The 16,112-nt window shown below is 43.1% G+C and overlaps 1 protein-coding gene across 1 annotated transcript; it reads right to left on the reverse strand.

Moving 5' to 3' along the window:
• Positions 1-5,853: 5,853 nt before the first annotated feature.
• On the reverse strand, positions 5,854-8,577 carry LOC147966273 (uncharacterized). Its single transcript, XM_087530771.1, has 3 exons — positions 8,434-8,577; positions 7,963-8,318; positions 5,854-6,196 (listed from the first exon to the last, which is right to left on the reverse strand). Exons 1-3 carry the CDS (start codon positions 8,575-8,577, stop codon positions 5,854-5,856), a joined length of 843 nt encoding a protein of 280 aa, XP_087386897.1.
• Between the last annotated feature and the right edge of the window lie 7,535 nt (positions 8,578-16,112).

Genomic DNA, 16,112 nt, shown 5'->3' on the forward strand with positions numbered 1-16,112 from the left:
TTACGCTCACTTTTACCGCTTGTTACCTTGCTGTTTTTATTATTTAAGATTACAAAAACCTATATCTACCATCCATATTGCACTTGTATCACCATCTCTTCGCCGAACTAGTGCACCTATACAAGTTACCATTGTATTGGGTGTGTTGGGGACACAAGAGACTCTTTGTTATTTGGTTGCAGGGTTGCTTGAGAGAGACCATCTTCATCCTACGCCTCCCACAGATTGATAAACCTTAGGTCATCCACTTGAGGGAAATTTGCTACTGTCCTACAAACCTGTGCACTTGCAGGCCCAACAACGTCTACAAGAAGAAGGTTGTGTAGTAGACATTAGCGTTCTACACACGTTCAATTCGTTGTCGTCCTCGCCATCTTGATCCAACAAGCGTAGCGAGGTAGTGATGAGTTCCGGCATCACAACGACATGATGACGGTGGTGGTGAAGTGATCCCACGGGGCTTCTCCTAAGCGCTGCGATGATCTAGAACGGAGGAGGAAACTAGAGGCGCAGGGGTGCCGACACACGGCATGGAATAATCCTATGCCTTTGTGTGGCACCCCTCCTACATATATATAGGAGTGGGTGGGGAGGAGGCAGCCCTAGGGCGCCCCCAAAGGGCTGGCCGAATCCAACTAGGTGCGCCCCCTCCCCTTTCCAAATCTTTGCATGGGGGGGGGAGGAAAGGGGGGAGGCGCCCCCTCTCTTTCCTTCTCCTTGTGAGAAGAAAAGGAAGGAGTCCTCTCCCTTCCTTCTCCATGCGCTGCGTCCTAGAGGGGGGCGCACCAGCCCCCTATGGGCTGGTTTGCTCCCCTCCTATGGCCCATTAAGCCCAAGGACATCCCCTGGCACTCCCGAAACCCTTTCGGTGACCCGATACATTCCGAAATCATTCCAGAGTCCGAATACTATCGTCCCATATATCAATTTATATCTCTGGACCATTCCGGAGCTCCTCGTCATATCCGTGATCACATCCAGGACTCCGAACAACATTTGGTCACCAAACCACATAACTCATATAATACCAAATCGACACCGAACGCTAAGTGTGCGGACCCTATGGGTTCGAGAACTATGTAGACATGACCGAGACACCTCTCCGGTCAATAACCAATAGCAGAACCTGGATGCCCATATTGGCTCCTACATATTCTACAAAGATCTTTATCGGTCAAACCGTTATGAGAACATACACAATTCCCTTTGTCCGTCGGTATGTTACTTGCCCGAGATTCGATCGTTGGTATCTCTATACCTAGTTCAATCTCATTATCGACAAGTCCCTTTACTCATTCCGTGATACATCATCCCGTGACTAACTCATTTTTCATTTTCTTGCAAGGCTTATTATGATGTGTATTACCGAGAGGGCCCAGAGATACCTCCTCGATACTCGGAGTGACCAATCCTTATTTTTGTGATGTAAGAATTTGTGGAAAAGTTTGTAGTGTGATCATTGGATTTAAATTGAAAAGGAATTTGGATAGGGCTTGAATCGAATTTGAGTGACCAAAATAAATAAATGCAAAGAAGCTTCAATTGAATTCTGAAAAATGCCTGGTTTTATGTCAGTTATTTAATGGCATGATGAAAACAAAATGAAAATGCAAAGTTCAACGTCTCATAATAACTACTCCCTCCGTCCCAAATAAGTTTCTCAACTTTGAACTAACTTTAGTATAAAGTTAGTTCAAAGTTGAGACACTTATTTTGGGATGGAGGAAGTACTAGTTAGATGCACATGCTTTGCTGCGGGAGTAATAAAAAGAAATGTGGTGGCATTTGATCGAAAGGTGTCACGTGCAGTTTTACACCATGTCATTATACATGTTTATTGTATTCCTCTGTATCCACTACTAGGAAAACCCTAGCAGTAGCGCGGGTATTTTACCTATCAGTAGTGCGGGATGCCGCGCTACTGATAAGGCGCTATAACTAACATTTAGCAGTAGCACGTGTCATCCAACGCTACTGCTATACATGGCTAGCAGTAGCGAGGTTTATTGCAAAGCGCTGCTGCTAATATCTGCAGCGCTTTTTATAGGGAAGCGCTACTGGTATGGGAGCGCTACTGCTAGTTTTATTAGTTTCTATTTTTTCTACATATTTATTTTGTATTTGAACAGGCTTTATACGATGATCTTTAGCATATCATACACATACAATTGTAATCATAGCATATACATACAAATAGTCTCATCAAATCATGTCATCATCATAATCATAATCCAACACAAAGTGGTCTCTCGTCATCATCTCGAAAATAGCGATATAAGTCTCGATTACTTGCAACTACATCGTCATCAATCTAAACAATGATATACGCGAGAAGAGCTATCACTATGAGTGAGAGCGGAACTATGCAGTACATGAGTTCGTATTCCTCTCTCGCATTAGCGTGAACCTAAACTAACTACTGGCTGTCACTCGGGAACCAGAAACCAATACACCTGGGCCTGACACTCCGGCCACTCGTCGTATACTCCTGGCATAACACTTCTTCGCCATCATGATCTATGCACCTGCATCGTCACACGAGTCGATGATATGCAACATATATAGTTGAGCAACAGAAAGACACAAACTTAGCAAAAATAGAAGCAACATATCATAAGCATAAATAACAAAGTTCATCGTACCCAAAATGCCCTAACTAGAGTGATCTTCGCTAGTCGAGGAGGACGGTTTAATTACATCACAAATAAAGTTTCATCGTGCATAACTCAAAGTTTCGTCATACAGAAAGTATGGACTAAACGGACATATTGTCATATATCGACAATCACTCCAACATGTCGTGACATCCATCCAAGTCAGGGAGATAGTCCCCGAGCTTAGTGAAAGGCTTCAGGTCGAGACACTGAGCGGCTACGCGTGTTCGGGCGTCTTCCCACGACATTTGTCCTTCTTTGTAGAACATCCCTGTTTTTTCGACGACCTCCTTCATGATGATTTGGGAAAGTTCACGATGGATGTGATAGAACTCAGCTCGAAGTCGATGATCCTCGATATCTCCTAAGTTCTTTGCCCATTGCAGAATATGGGCATCGTCGGATCTAGGTGACATGCGAAGGTTCTGGTGATCCCGTCTGTACTCCAGCATGTGGTGTAGGACATAGAATCCATCATTAAGAGAATCACTCGGTTGCTGGATGCAGCAGAAATCAGTCTTATGGCCGAAGGCGGGCCTGTCGTCCCTTTTCTTCTTATCCTTGACCTCTCCACCCCGTGTGCCGTAGTAAAACATAGCAGTCGAGAACAGACTTGATTTGGGTGTAATCCTTTTTGTTAATGTTCTTCGACGAGTCCAAGTAAAGAGCGTGGGAGTATCGGGGGTAGAGGATGATGAGGACGATGCGCCCGCCGCTACGCAAAATAAGTACACCTCAAATTAATTAGCCTCCACTATGCAAATGAATGATTGAAATCGAAGGAAGGATATCCACGTGGATGACTTACAGGGGATGATAAGGCACGAGAATCGCCTCCTTGTCCTTATTGGCGAGCCTGAAATTGGCGATGTATTCCCTCGCATATTCACGGTGCTCTGCGCAGACTCCCAAGAAGCCCTCGTGCATGAAATACGGGTCAGCGACACAGATATGAGATATCTGCTCAACCCTGATGAGGTATTTGTTATTGTGAATATGGTTAGTTCATAATCTTTGCTGAAAACTTGAATGCAGGCTTTACATATTTGCAACAACAAGAGCAAACAGAGTTTGTAAAAGTTTTTCTTTATCACTTTTAGTTTGTCAACTGAATTGCTTGAGGATAAGCAAAGGTTTAAGCTTGGGGTAGTTGATACGTGTCCGTCATATCTACTTTTCCAAAGACTTTTGCCCTTGTTTTGGACTGTAACTTGTATGATTTGAATGGAACTAACCCGGACTGACGATGTTTTCAGCAGAATTGCCATGGTGTTATTTTTGTGCAGAAATAAAATTCTCGGAATGACCTGAAACTACGGAGAATATTTTTGGAAATAATAAAAAATACTGGCGAAAGAATCAAGGCCAGGGGGCCCACACCCTGTCCACGAGGGTGGGGGGCACGCCTACCCCCCTGGGCGCGCCCCCCTGCCTCGTGGGCCCCCTGGTGCTCCACTAACCTCAACTCCAAGTCTATATATTCACGTTCAGGGAGAAAAAAAAATCAGAGAGAATGATTCATCGCGTTTTACGATACGGAGCCACCTCCAAGCCCTAATCTCTCTCGGAAGGGCTGATCCGGAGTCCGTTCGGGGCTCCGGAGAGGGGAATCCATCGCCGTCTTCATCATCAACCTTCCTTCATCACCAATTTCATGATGCTCACCGCCATGCGTGAGTAATTCCATCGTAGGCTTGCTGGACGGTGATGGGTTGGATGAGATTTATCATGTAATCGAGTTAGTTTTGTTAGGGTTTGATCCCTAGTATCCATTATGTTTGGAGATTGATGTTGCTATGACTTTTCTATGCTTAATGCTTGTCACTAGGGCCCGAGTGCCATGATTTCAGAACTGAACCTATTATGTTTCCATGAATACATGTGAGTTCTTGATCCTATCTTGCAATTCTATAGTCACCTATTATGTGTTATGATCCGTTAACCCCAAAGTGACAATAATCGGGATCCTTACCAGTGATGACCGTAGTTTGAGGAGTTCATGTATTCACCAAGTGTTAATGCTTTAGTCTAGTACTCTATTAAAAGGAGGCCTTAATATCCCTTAGTTTCCAATAGGACCCCGCTGCCACGGGAGGGTAGGACAAAAGATGTTATGCAAGTTCTTTTCCATAAGCACGTATGACTATATTCGGAATACATGCCTACATTACATTGATGAATTGGAGCTAGTTCTGTGTCACCCTATGTTATAACTATTGCATGAATAATCGCATCCGACATAATTATCCATCACCGATCCAATGCCTACGAGCTTTTCACATATTGTTCTCCGCTTAGTTACTTTTCCGTTGCCACTGTTACAATCACTACAAAACTGCTACCGTTACTTTTGCCACCGTTACCGTTACTTCCATACTACTTTGCTACTAAATACTTTGTTGCAGACATTAAGTTATCCAGGTGCAGTTGAATTGACAACTCAACTGCTAATACTTGAGAATATTCTTTGGCTCTCCTTGTGTTGAATCAATAAATTTGGGTTGAATACTCTACCCTCGAAAACTGTTGCGATCCCCTATACTTGTAGGTTATCAATAGCCAGTGCAGCGTCATCACCCTTGACGTTTCTAATATAATTCCCACCATCTGGCAAGATGCCAACCACGCACCACGGCCTAGGTACTTGTCACCTTTAAACCCGTCCAACATCACCTGCCCGATGTACTTCAAATATACTAACAGGTCATTGTTACCTTTATGCAGCTGGCAAAAACTACAAGGACGATGTTTCTTCTGGATCTAACAGCTTGGCCAACCAAGATCCTGGACTGAGGCATTGCTATGATCTTGTAAGTGCGTCTCTCTCTCTTATATTGTTGTGTGCAGTGGCGGATCCAGGATTTGAAGTTACCGGGGGCAGACTTTTAAAGAAAAAAAATCTAAGCCACAATATAATCAAGAAAAATAGTTGGCCAAGAGTATGCATGCAGGCAAGACTATCAACATAATAAATTTATCTAAGTAATTTTATTCTCAAGAAGTAGGCAAAAAATTGTAACACAAAAAATCACATAAAGTCTAACTTGGACTTCCGCTGGCTAAATCTTCCATGCGTTACCCCAAATATTTATTCTTCTAGTCCATTAGGTACCTGAAACATGTAAAAAGAATTAGATTAATCTAAATCACAACATAGTATGCCATTTGTTTAAACAAAAGATAAGGCAAATGTTTACCATTAAGTTGTAGTTATACGTGGAGGATTTGGAAGATGGCCTCTACGATCCCTTAGGCCATGAAAATGTTCGATAATCTTCTTGTCTTCAATCCCAGCAAATATATCTCGTTCAACATAGCAAACCATCATATCATTCAACCATTCATCACCTATCTTGTTTCTCAAATCTGTTTTTATTATATTCATGGCTGAGAAAGCCCTTTCAACTGATGCTGTCGCTACCGGCAATATCAATGCAAGTTTGATGAGTCGGTAAACCAATGGGAAACGCAAATACTCCTTAGTTTGAACTAACTTGACAGAGAGACTTGATAGACTATCACAACCACAAAAAACAGGTGATCTTTTCATCACATCAATGTATATGTCAAGCTGACCACTCAAAAATTGTCGTTCTTCTAGATCAAAGTCTGCTGAGTAAATGCTTGCAAGCTCAATTATCTTGTCATGGTCAAAGCTACTGAATGAGTCTCTAGGATCTAGACATGAAATGCAAATCAATAATCGGGTTGTTGTTTCACTAAATCGATTGTTCATCTCGGCTATGTTTCTATCAATCACCTCATTGAATATTTCTAGCTTGTAGTGATGGAAGCAAGTAACTGACTTACGTGAACAACTTGGATAACCCCTTGCTGAAATATTATCATTCATATTTGGCACTGGTATATCTCTCTGAACAAAAAATGCAGTTACAGCCTCCAAAAGTGGCTCCCACCCTTCATCCCTCAAATGCTGCAGTAACCTCTTCACAGAGACAATCATGTTCATTGCACTAACTATGTTTTGGTCCTTTTGTTGCAATGCTTGCGACAAATCATTAGTCAGACCAAGCACTTTAATCATCAAGTGCAATATGAGTACGAATTCAAAGACTTCCATTTGTTTCATCAAACCTGAAGCTTTGCCTTTGTAGTCGTCATTTTCTCCATCTAAACAAATAGCATGTAGCACTTGGATCACCGAGTCCCACATTTGATAGATACGAACTAGAGTTCTCTGGTGTGATCCCCAACGTGTATCACCAGGTCGTGCTATAGTTGTCTCTTGATGTTTGCCCTTCCTTTCATAATCTCCCCATTCTCCAATTGGAGTACAATCTTGTCATGATGTTTCTGTAGCAGTGCATCTTTTCTTCTACAAGATGCACTTACCGTGGTCACAATGATATTTGTATAGCCAAAGAAATCACTAACAGCAAGAACTCCTTTCACAACAGCCACAACCACTAGTTGAAGTTGATGGGCAAAACAATGCACATAAAATGCATGAGGATTATCATCTAGCACAAGTTTCTTTAGGCCATTAAGTTGCCCACACATATTTGAGGCTCCATCATATCCTTGCCCTCTCAGCCTAGACATGCTCAAATTATGGGTAGCAAACACTTTATCCAAAGATCGTTTGAGAGAAGCAGATGTGGTGTCAACAACATGCTCGACACAAAGCAGAATTTCTAAAGTCTCCCCTTGCTTATTCAAGAACCTCAAAATCACAGCCATTTGCTCCTTGATTGACGCATCACGGGATTCATCAACAAGAAGTGAGAATTGACCATCCCCAAGCTCATTCATCATGACTTCAATAGTTTTTTCTGCACAAGCTTGCACCAATTGCTTCTGAATTTCATGACAAGTCATTTGATGATTTCCAGGAGCATTATGAAAGAGAACATCAGCTGCATCCTTACATCTCTGAGCATACCACTCTAACATCTCAAGGAAATTACCCTTGTTTCTCAAATTCTTAGACTCGTCGTGACCACGAAAAGCAAGACCTTGCCTAAGCAGAAACCTTACAACACCAACAACAACCAACAATCGGTTCTGGTATTCAATATGTGCCTTCTCAGTTTGAGTAGTCATTGCATATGCCACACTTTGCTTCTGATTTTTAAAATCTTCACAATGCCTTCTTGAATTGTTGTGAGCACTCTTTGTTGAACCTACATGGAGCCTGAAGTTTTCAACTGCTTTCTTCCAGTTCGTATACCCAGTCTTGGTAAAGACTTCAGCCCCAAACTTTGAACTGATTGTTGGTTTCTTAAAAAGAAAACAGTGAAAACAGTAAGCAACTTTTTTGGCTACACTATACTCTAGCCAATCAAACTCCTTGTACCATATTTCTCTAAATACCCTGCCATCTTCATTGCGTTCAAAATCATGATCTTTAGGCTGACATGCACCTTTCGAGATATACGCCCTTCTCACTACATCTCTGATTTCCGGGGTAGCATACTCTTCAATTTGTTTCCGAAGGCCAGGATCAGGTTCAATGTCAGCTGGATTAAAAATTTGAGGAATATCATCTTGCAAATTATTTGTATCAGTCTCTTTGCTTAATACTTCAGGAACACTAGCTTCTGAACTGGTTACATTTACTTCAGATTCACAAACTTGAGGTCCGGACTGATTTACTGGGATAACCTTGAAAAAAGATTCTATCTGCTTCAACTTCTTAGGTCTCTATAACATCACATTTTTTATTTAGTTTCAATATTCAACTTCCAAGAATTAGGCCAACATGACAACAAATTAAACATTATAGAACAGAAGAGAAGACTAGGGAGAGCGAAATAACCTGGTCGTTGTTGCCTCTGTTGGCTGCTCGCTTGTTGTTTTGAGCGGGGACCGTGGCGGTGGCGGCGGCGAGGGCGACTCCGTTTCCCGTGTGGACGGCATCCAGAATAGGCCGACTCACTTCTCCTTCTCCATCTAGCACCATCGGCTGGACAGACCTCGACAGCGCCGGCGATGGCAAGACGGCACTGGAGGCGGCGCCGCGTCTTCAGGGCGTGATCTCTAGGCATGACTGCGTGAGTTTAGGACGACCAGTTCCACGATCGATAGATTAGAAATTAGAAAAGGACTTGTGAACGTGAAAATCAGGCTGCGTACTTAATGGGCTCATCTAATTTTTGGTGGGCTTACTTGATTGGCCCATCTCCTAGCGAGCAGTTATCTTACCTGGCATCTAGCGAATCGTTTTCCTCTTCCCTCATCATGCTCGGCCAGACCTGAGACCTTGCAGCGAACCTGCTCGCCTTCCATGGTGGCCGCTGGCTAAAATGAGTAGGGGGTACCCTAGGTTTCAAAAATTTACCCGGGGCGGCCGACCCTACACGACCCCACGCTGGAGCCGCCCCTGGTTGTGTGCCTGCCAGCATGCTATGCTAGGATTTTCGACCAGTAATCCCTTTGTGCAAACAATGATTTCTACTACTGGCTGCTAAATTAGATATGTAGATGTCATACATGATACTACCTCGTACCTCCGTTCCTAAATATAAGTCTTTCTAGAGCTTCCACTATAGGCTACATACGGAGCAAAATGAGTGAATCTACACTCGAAAATGCATCTATATACATCTGTATGTGGTCCATACTGGAATCTCTACAAAGACATATATTTTGGAACAGAGGCAGTACATTACACAAAATCGTAGGTGGCATGTAGGAATTCCAGTGCACTACATTAGGCTCCCTTAGAGTGCCTGCTAGTCCAACACACAGAGTCATGGCTAGTTTATGCTACGCACACAATCATTAATAGGTGGTTTAAATATGCGCAAGGGATATGCAATGCATTATTATGTAGAGATGTCTGAAATTAGCCGTGTCAAGTTGCAGATAGGGTTACACAATGAAAAAGTACAAGATGTATGTGGCAATTTCATGCAACATCGCAAAAAAAGGAGAGGCAGCGGTGAGCCTATACAGTGTGCTATGGTAGGTCACTCCTCCATTGCAGTCATCGTGACATGCTATTTGTATGTCAGTTCTATTGGCCAAGTTTCTTAGGGACAGTTAATACAAGTTATCCTAAGAAAATAAGCACCTGTGAATATAAGCTCCAGGTAATAAGCCAACTAGTTCTTTTCATTGCCTTTCTTTTTAGCTTATCTTTGGTATGATCAGTGAAAAGTCTAGATTGCATTATATTTTTCATTTTGCTGCCCATATGAAAAATAATTTGACTTGCAAACATCACAAATTGAACCCAGTGCAGTAATTAATATGATAGGAAAACAGACCATCACTATTTGTTCGAAATGCAAATATAAAGATACCATCTACTTGGCACGATCTACTTTGGTCAATGTCTTCCATAGAGATCCCATTGCCTAATTTAAACGAAGAACGCATGCCAACATTTAAATGAAGAACAATTATTTATTAAAACTCGATGGTCCAAGTGTCTGGTTATTATCATATAGCAGCACCAGCTGAAAGCATCATATAGCAGCAGAAGCTCATAGCAACTCATTATACAGCAGCAACAACAGTGTGCAATTCATCATATACCAGCAGCAGCTCATAGCAATTCATCATATAGCAGCAGCAGGAGCAGCTCATAGCAATTCATCATATAGTAGCAGCAGAAGCAGCTCATAGGAATGCATCATACAACAGCAGCAGGAGCAGCTTATAGCAACTCATCATATAGCAGTAGCAGCAGCTCATAGCAATTTATCATATAGCAGCATCAGCAGCTCATAGCAATTCATCATATAGCAGCAGCAGGAGCAGCTCATAGCAATGCATCATATAGCAGCAGCAGGAGCAGCTCATAGCAATTCATCGTATAGTGGATCAAAATGAAAATTTGGCAAAAAATCAGAGGAGATCCTCACCTTGTTGGATGAGCTCATCCTTCAACAACACCTCAAGGCCATGGCCTGGGAGGAGGGGAGGGGGAATAAGGTGCCTTCTGCTGCAGTGTGGCATCAGACGTAGTTGTGCGGCGCCCGCCGGAGTAGTGCGTTGGACGGACCACAATGGAGCAGCTGCTTGAGACCATGAGAATTAGGGGCGGTGCTAGAGGGAGGAGCAGCCAAGGAGATTTGCCCCTACCTGGCGGCCATGTAGCCTAGCTGGACAGAGCATCATCGAGGACCAGGCCAGATGGGACCAGAGGCGACGGCTCGCTGGAGGAACCCTAGGGCTGCAGGCAGGGGATCGAGGTAGAGGGAAAGGGGAGAGGAGATGCAAGAGGGCAGGGCAATGAACGCTTGCGTGTTTGTTTTTACTTGAGGGTCAGGTGTGACGCGGGCGTGAGTAGTTGCATTTTGAGTGTAATATAGGCAGACAACAGAGTCATTTCACTATTCCCCTTCCCTTCAATTTTTAGTGAGCTTCTACCCGAAACACCCCCTGTTGGGGAACGTAGCAGAATTTTAAAATTTTCTACGCATCACCAAGATCAATCTATGGGGTCATCTAGCAACGAGAGAGAGGAGTGCATCTACATACCCTTGTAGATCGCAAGCGGAAGCGTTCAAGAGAACGGGGTTGATGGAGTCGTACTCGTCATGATCCAAATCACCGATGACCGAGCGCCGAACGGACGACACCTCCGCGTTCAACACACGTACGGTTGGGGAAGACGTCTCCTCCTTCTTGATCCAGCAAGGGGGAGGGAGAGGTTGATGGAGATCCAGCAGCACGACGGCGTGGTGGTGGAAGCAGCGGGGATCTCGCCAGGGCTTCGCCAAGCTCAGCGAGAGGGAGAGGTGTTACGAGGGGAGAGGGAGGCGCCAGGGGCTAGGGTGCGGCTCCCATGCGCCTCCCCACTATATATAGGGGTGGAGGGGGCTGGTTTCTTGCCCTCCAAGTCCATTGGGGCGTTGGCAAAGGTGGGGGAAAGAAATCCCATCATTTCCCTTCCCCACCGATTGTTATCCCCCCTTTTTAGGGATCTTGATCTTATCCCTTCGGGATATGATCTTATTCCTTCTAAGGGGGGATCTTGGTGCGCCTTGACCAGGGTGTGGGGCCTTGACCCCACTACCCACGTTCATGTGGGTCCCCCCATGCAGGTGGGCCCCACTTCGGAACCTTCTAGAACCTTCCCGGTACAATACTGAAAAATCCCGAACATTTTCCGGTGGCCAAAATAGGACTTCCCATATATAAATCTTTACCTCCGGACCATTCCGGAACTCCTCGTGATGTCCGGGATCTCATCCGGGACTCCGAACAACTTTCGGGTTACCGCATACTAATATCTCTACAACCCTAGCGTCACCGAACCTTAAGTGTGTAGACCCTACGGGTTTGGGAGACATGCAGACATGACCGAGACGACTCCCCGGTCAATAATCAACAGCGGGATCTGGATACCCATGTTGGCTCCCACGTGTTCCACGATGATCTCATCGGATGAACCACGATGTCGAGGATTCAATCAATCCCGTATTCAATTCCCTTTGTCCAGCGGTATTGTACTTGCCCGAGATTCGATCGTCGGTATCCGATACCTTGTTCAATCTCGTTACCGGCAAGTCTCTTTACTCGTTCCGTAACACATCATCCCGTGATCAACTCCTTGGTCACATTGTGCACATTATGATGATGTCCTACCGAGTGGGCCCAGAGATACCTCTCCGTCACACGGAGTGACAAATCCCAGTCTCGATTCGTGCCAACCCAACAGCCACTTTCGGAGATACCCGTAGTGCACCTTTATAGCCACCCAGTTACGTTGTGACGTTTGGCACACCCAAAGCATTCCTACGGTATTCGGGAGTTGCACAATCTCATGGTCTAAGGAAATGATACTTGACATTTAGAAAAGCTTTAGCATACGAACTACACGATCTTGTGCTAGGCTTAGGATTGGGTCCTGTCCATCACATCATTCTCCTAATGATGTGATCCCGTCATCAACGACATCCAATGTGCATGGTCAGGAAACCGTAACCATCTATTGATCAACGAGCTAGTTAACTAGAGGCTTACTAAGGACATGGTGTTGTCTATGTATCCACACATGTATCTGAGTTTCCTATCAATACAATTCTAGCATGGATAATAAACGATTATCATGAACAAGGAAATATAATAATAACCAATTTATTATTGCCTCTAGGGCATATTTCCAACAGTCTCCCACTTGCACTAGAGTCAATAATCTAGTTCACATCGCCATGTGATTAACACTCACAGGTCACATCGCCATGTGACCAACATCCAAAGAGTTTACTAGAGTCAATAATCTAGTTCACATCACTATGTGATTAACACTCAATGAGTTCTGGGTTTGATCATGTTATGCTTGTGAGAGAGGTTTTAGTCAATGGGTCTGCAACATTCAGATCCGTATGTACTTCACAAATCTCTACATTATATTTGGAGCCATTTCAAATAACTGTTCTACTTGGAGCTATTCTAAATTGTTGCTCCATTATACGTATCCGGTATCTCTACTCAGAGCTATCCGGATAGGTGTTAAGCTTGCATCGATGTAACTCTTTACGTCGAACTCTTTATCAACTCCATAACCGAGAAACACATCCTTATTCCTCTAAGGATAATTTTGACCGCTATCTGGTGATCTACTCCTAGATCACCTTTGTACCCTCTTGCCAGACATGTGGCAAGGCACACATCAGGTGTGGTACTCAGCATGGCATACGGTATAGAGCCTATGACAAAAGCATAGGGGACGACCTTCGTCCTTCCTCTTTCTCCTGCCGTGGTCGAGCTTTAACTTCATAACTTCATACCTTACAACTCAGGCAAGAACTCCTTCTTTAACTGATCCATCTTGAACACCTTCAAGATCATGTCAAGGTATGTGCTCATTTGAAAGTACCATTAAGCATTTTGATCTATCCTTATAGATCTTGATGCTCAATGTTCAAGTAGCTTAATCCAGGTTTTCCATTGAAAAACACTTTTCAAATAACCCTATATGCTTTCCAGAAATTCTACATCATTTTTGATCAACAATATGTCAACAACATATACTCATCAGAAATTCTATAGTGCTCCCACTCACTTCTTTGGAAATACAAGTTTCTCATAAACTTTGTATAAACCCAAAAGCTTTGATCATCTCATCAAAGCGTACATTCCAACTCCGAGATGCTTACTCCAGTCCTTAGAAGGATTGCTGGAGCTTTGCATACTTGTTAGCATTTTTCAGGACTGACAAAACCTTCTGGTTGTATCACATACAACCTTTCCTCAAGAAAATTGTCAAGGAAACAATATTTTGACATCGTATCTGCAAGATTTCATAAACAATACAGTAACTGCTAACATAATTCCAAAAGACTCTTAGCATCGCTATGAGTGAGAAAGTCTCATCATTTCAACTCCTTGAACTTCTCGGAAAACATCTTAACGACAAGTCGAGCTTTCTTAATGGCGATACTTACCACCATTGTCTGTCTTTCTTTTAAAATCCATATGTACCCAACAGCCTTATGACCATCAAGCAGTTCTTCCAAAGTCTACACCTTGTTTTCATACATGGATCCTCTCTCATATTTTATGGCCTCGAGCCAATTTTCGGAATCTGGGCCCACCATCGCTTCTCCATAGCTCGTAGGTTCATTGTTGTCTAGCAACATGACTTCCAAGACAGGATTACGTACCACTCTGAAATAGTACGCATCCTTGTCGTCCTACGAGGTTTGGTAGTGACTTGATCCGAAGTTTCATGATCACTATCATAAGCTTCCACTTCAATTGGTGTAGGTGCCACAGGAACAACTCCCTGTGCCCTGCTATACACTGGTTGAAGTGACGGTTCAATAACCTCATCAAGTCTCCACCATCCTCCCACTCAATTCTTTCGAGAGAAACTTTTCCTCGAGAAAGGACCCGATTCTAGAAACAATCCCTATTGCTTTCGGATCTGAGATAGGAGGTATACCCAACTGTTTTGGGTACTCTATGAAGATGCATTTATTCGCTTTGGGTTCGAGCTTATCATCCTGAAACTTTTTCACATAAGCGTTGCAGCCCCAAACTTTTAAGAAATGATAGCTTAGGTTTCTCTAAACCATAGTTCATACAGTGTCATCTCATCGGAATTACGTGGTGCCCTATTTAAAGTGAATGTGGTTGTCTCTAATGCCTAACCCATAAACTATCGTGGTAATTCGATAAGAGACATCATGGTATGCATCATATCCAATAGGGTGCAGTTATGATGTTTGGACACACCATCACACTGTGGTGTTCCATGCTGTATTAGTTGTGAAACAATTTCCACAATGTCTTAATTCTGTGCCAAACTCGTAATTCAGATATTCATCTCTATGATCATATCATAGATATTTTATCCTCTTGTCACGACGATCTTCAACTTCACCCTGAAACTACTTGAACCTTTCAATAATTCAGACTCGTGATTCATCAAGTAAATATACTTAGCATCTACTCAAATCATCCGTGAAGTAAGAATATAACAATATCCACTACATGCCTCAGCACTCATTGGACTGCACACATCAAGATGTATTACTTCCAACAAGTTGCTTTCTTGTTCCATCTTACTGAAAATGAGGCCTTTCAGTCATCTTGCTCATGTGGTATGATTTGCATGTCTCAAGTGATTCAAAATCAAGCGAGTCCAAAGATCCATCAACATGGAGCTTCTTCATGCGTTTTATACCATTGTGACTAAAATTGCAGTGCCACAAGTATGTGGTACTATCATTACTATCTTATATCTTTTAGCATGAACATGTGTATCACTACGATCGGGATTCGATAAACCATTCATTTTAGGTGCAAGACCATTGAAGGTATTATTCAAATAAATAGAGTAACCCTTATTCTCCTTAAATGAATAACCGTATTGCGATAAACATAATCCAATCATGTCTATGCTCAACGCAAACACCAAATAACAATTATTTAGGTTTAACACCAATCCCGATGGTAAACGGAGCGTGCGATGCTTGATCACATCAACCTTGGAAACACTTCCAACACATATCATCGTCTCACCTTTGACTAGTCTCCATTTATTCCGTAGGCTTTCATTTCGAGTTACCAACACTTAGCAACCGAACCGGTATCTAATACCCTGCTGCTACTAGGAGTACTAGTAAAGTACACATTTAATATAATGTATGTCCAATACATACTTCTTTCAACCTTGCCAGCCTTCTCATCTACCAAGTATCTAGGGTGGTTCTGCTTTAGTGACCATTCCCCTTATTACAGAAGCACTTAGTCTCGGGCTTGGGTTCAACTTTGGGTTTCTTCACTAGAGCAGCAACTGATTTGTCGTTTCATGAAGTATCCCTTTCTTGCCCTTGCCCTTCTTGAAACTAGTGGTTTTACTAACCATCAACAATTGATGCTCCTATTTGACTTCTACTTTCGCGGTGTCGCGAATAGCTCAAGGATCATCATATCTATCCCTGATATGTTATAGTTCATGACGAAGCTCTAGTAGCTTGGTGGCAGTGACTTTGGAGAACCATCACTATCTCATCTAGAAGATCAACTCCCACT

Source organism: Triticum urartu, chromosome 6A, assembly GCF_056163025.1.
Source record: "Triticum urartu cultivar PI428250 chromosome 6A, HENAU_Tu73, whole genome shotgun sequence".
NCBI classification, from domain to species: Eukaryota; Viridiplantae; Streptophyta; class Magnoliopsida; order Poales; family Poaceae; genus Triticum; species Triticum urartu.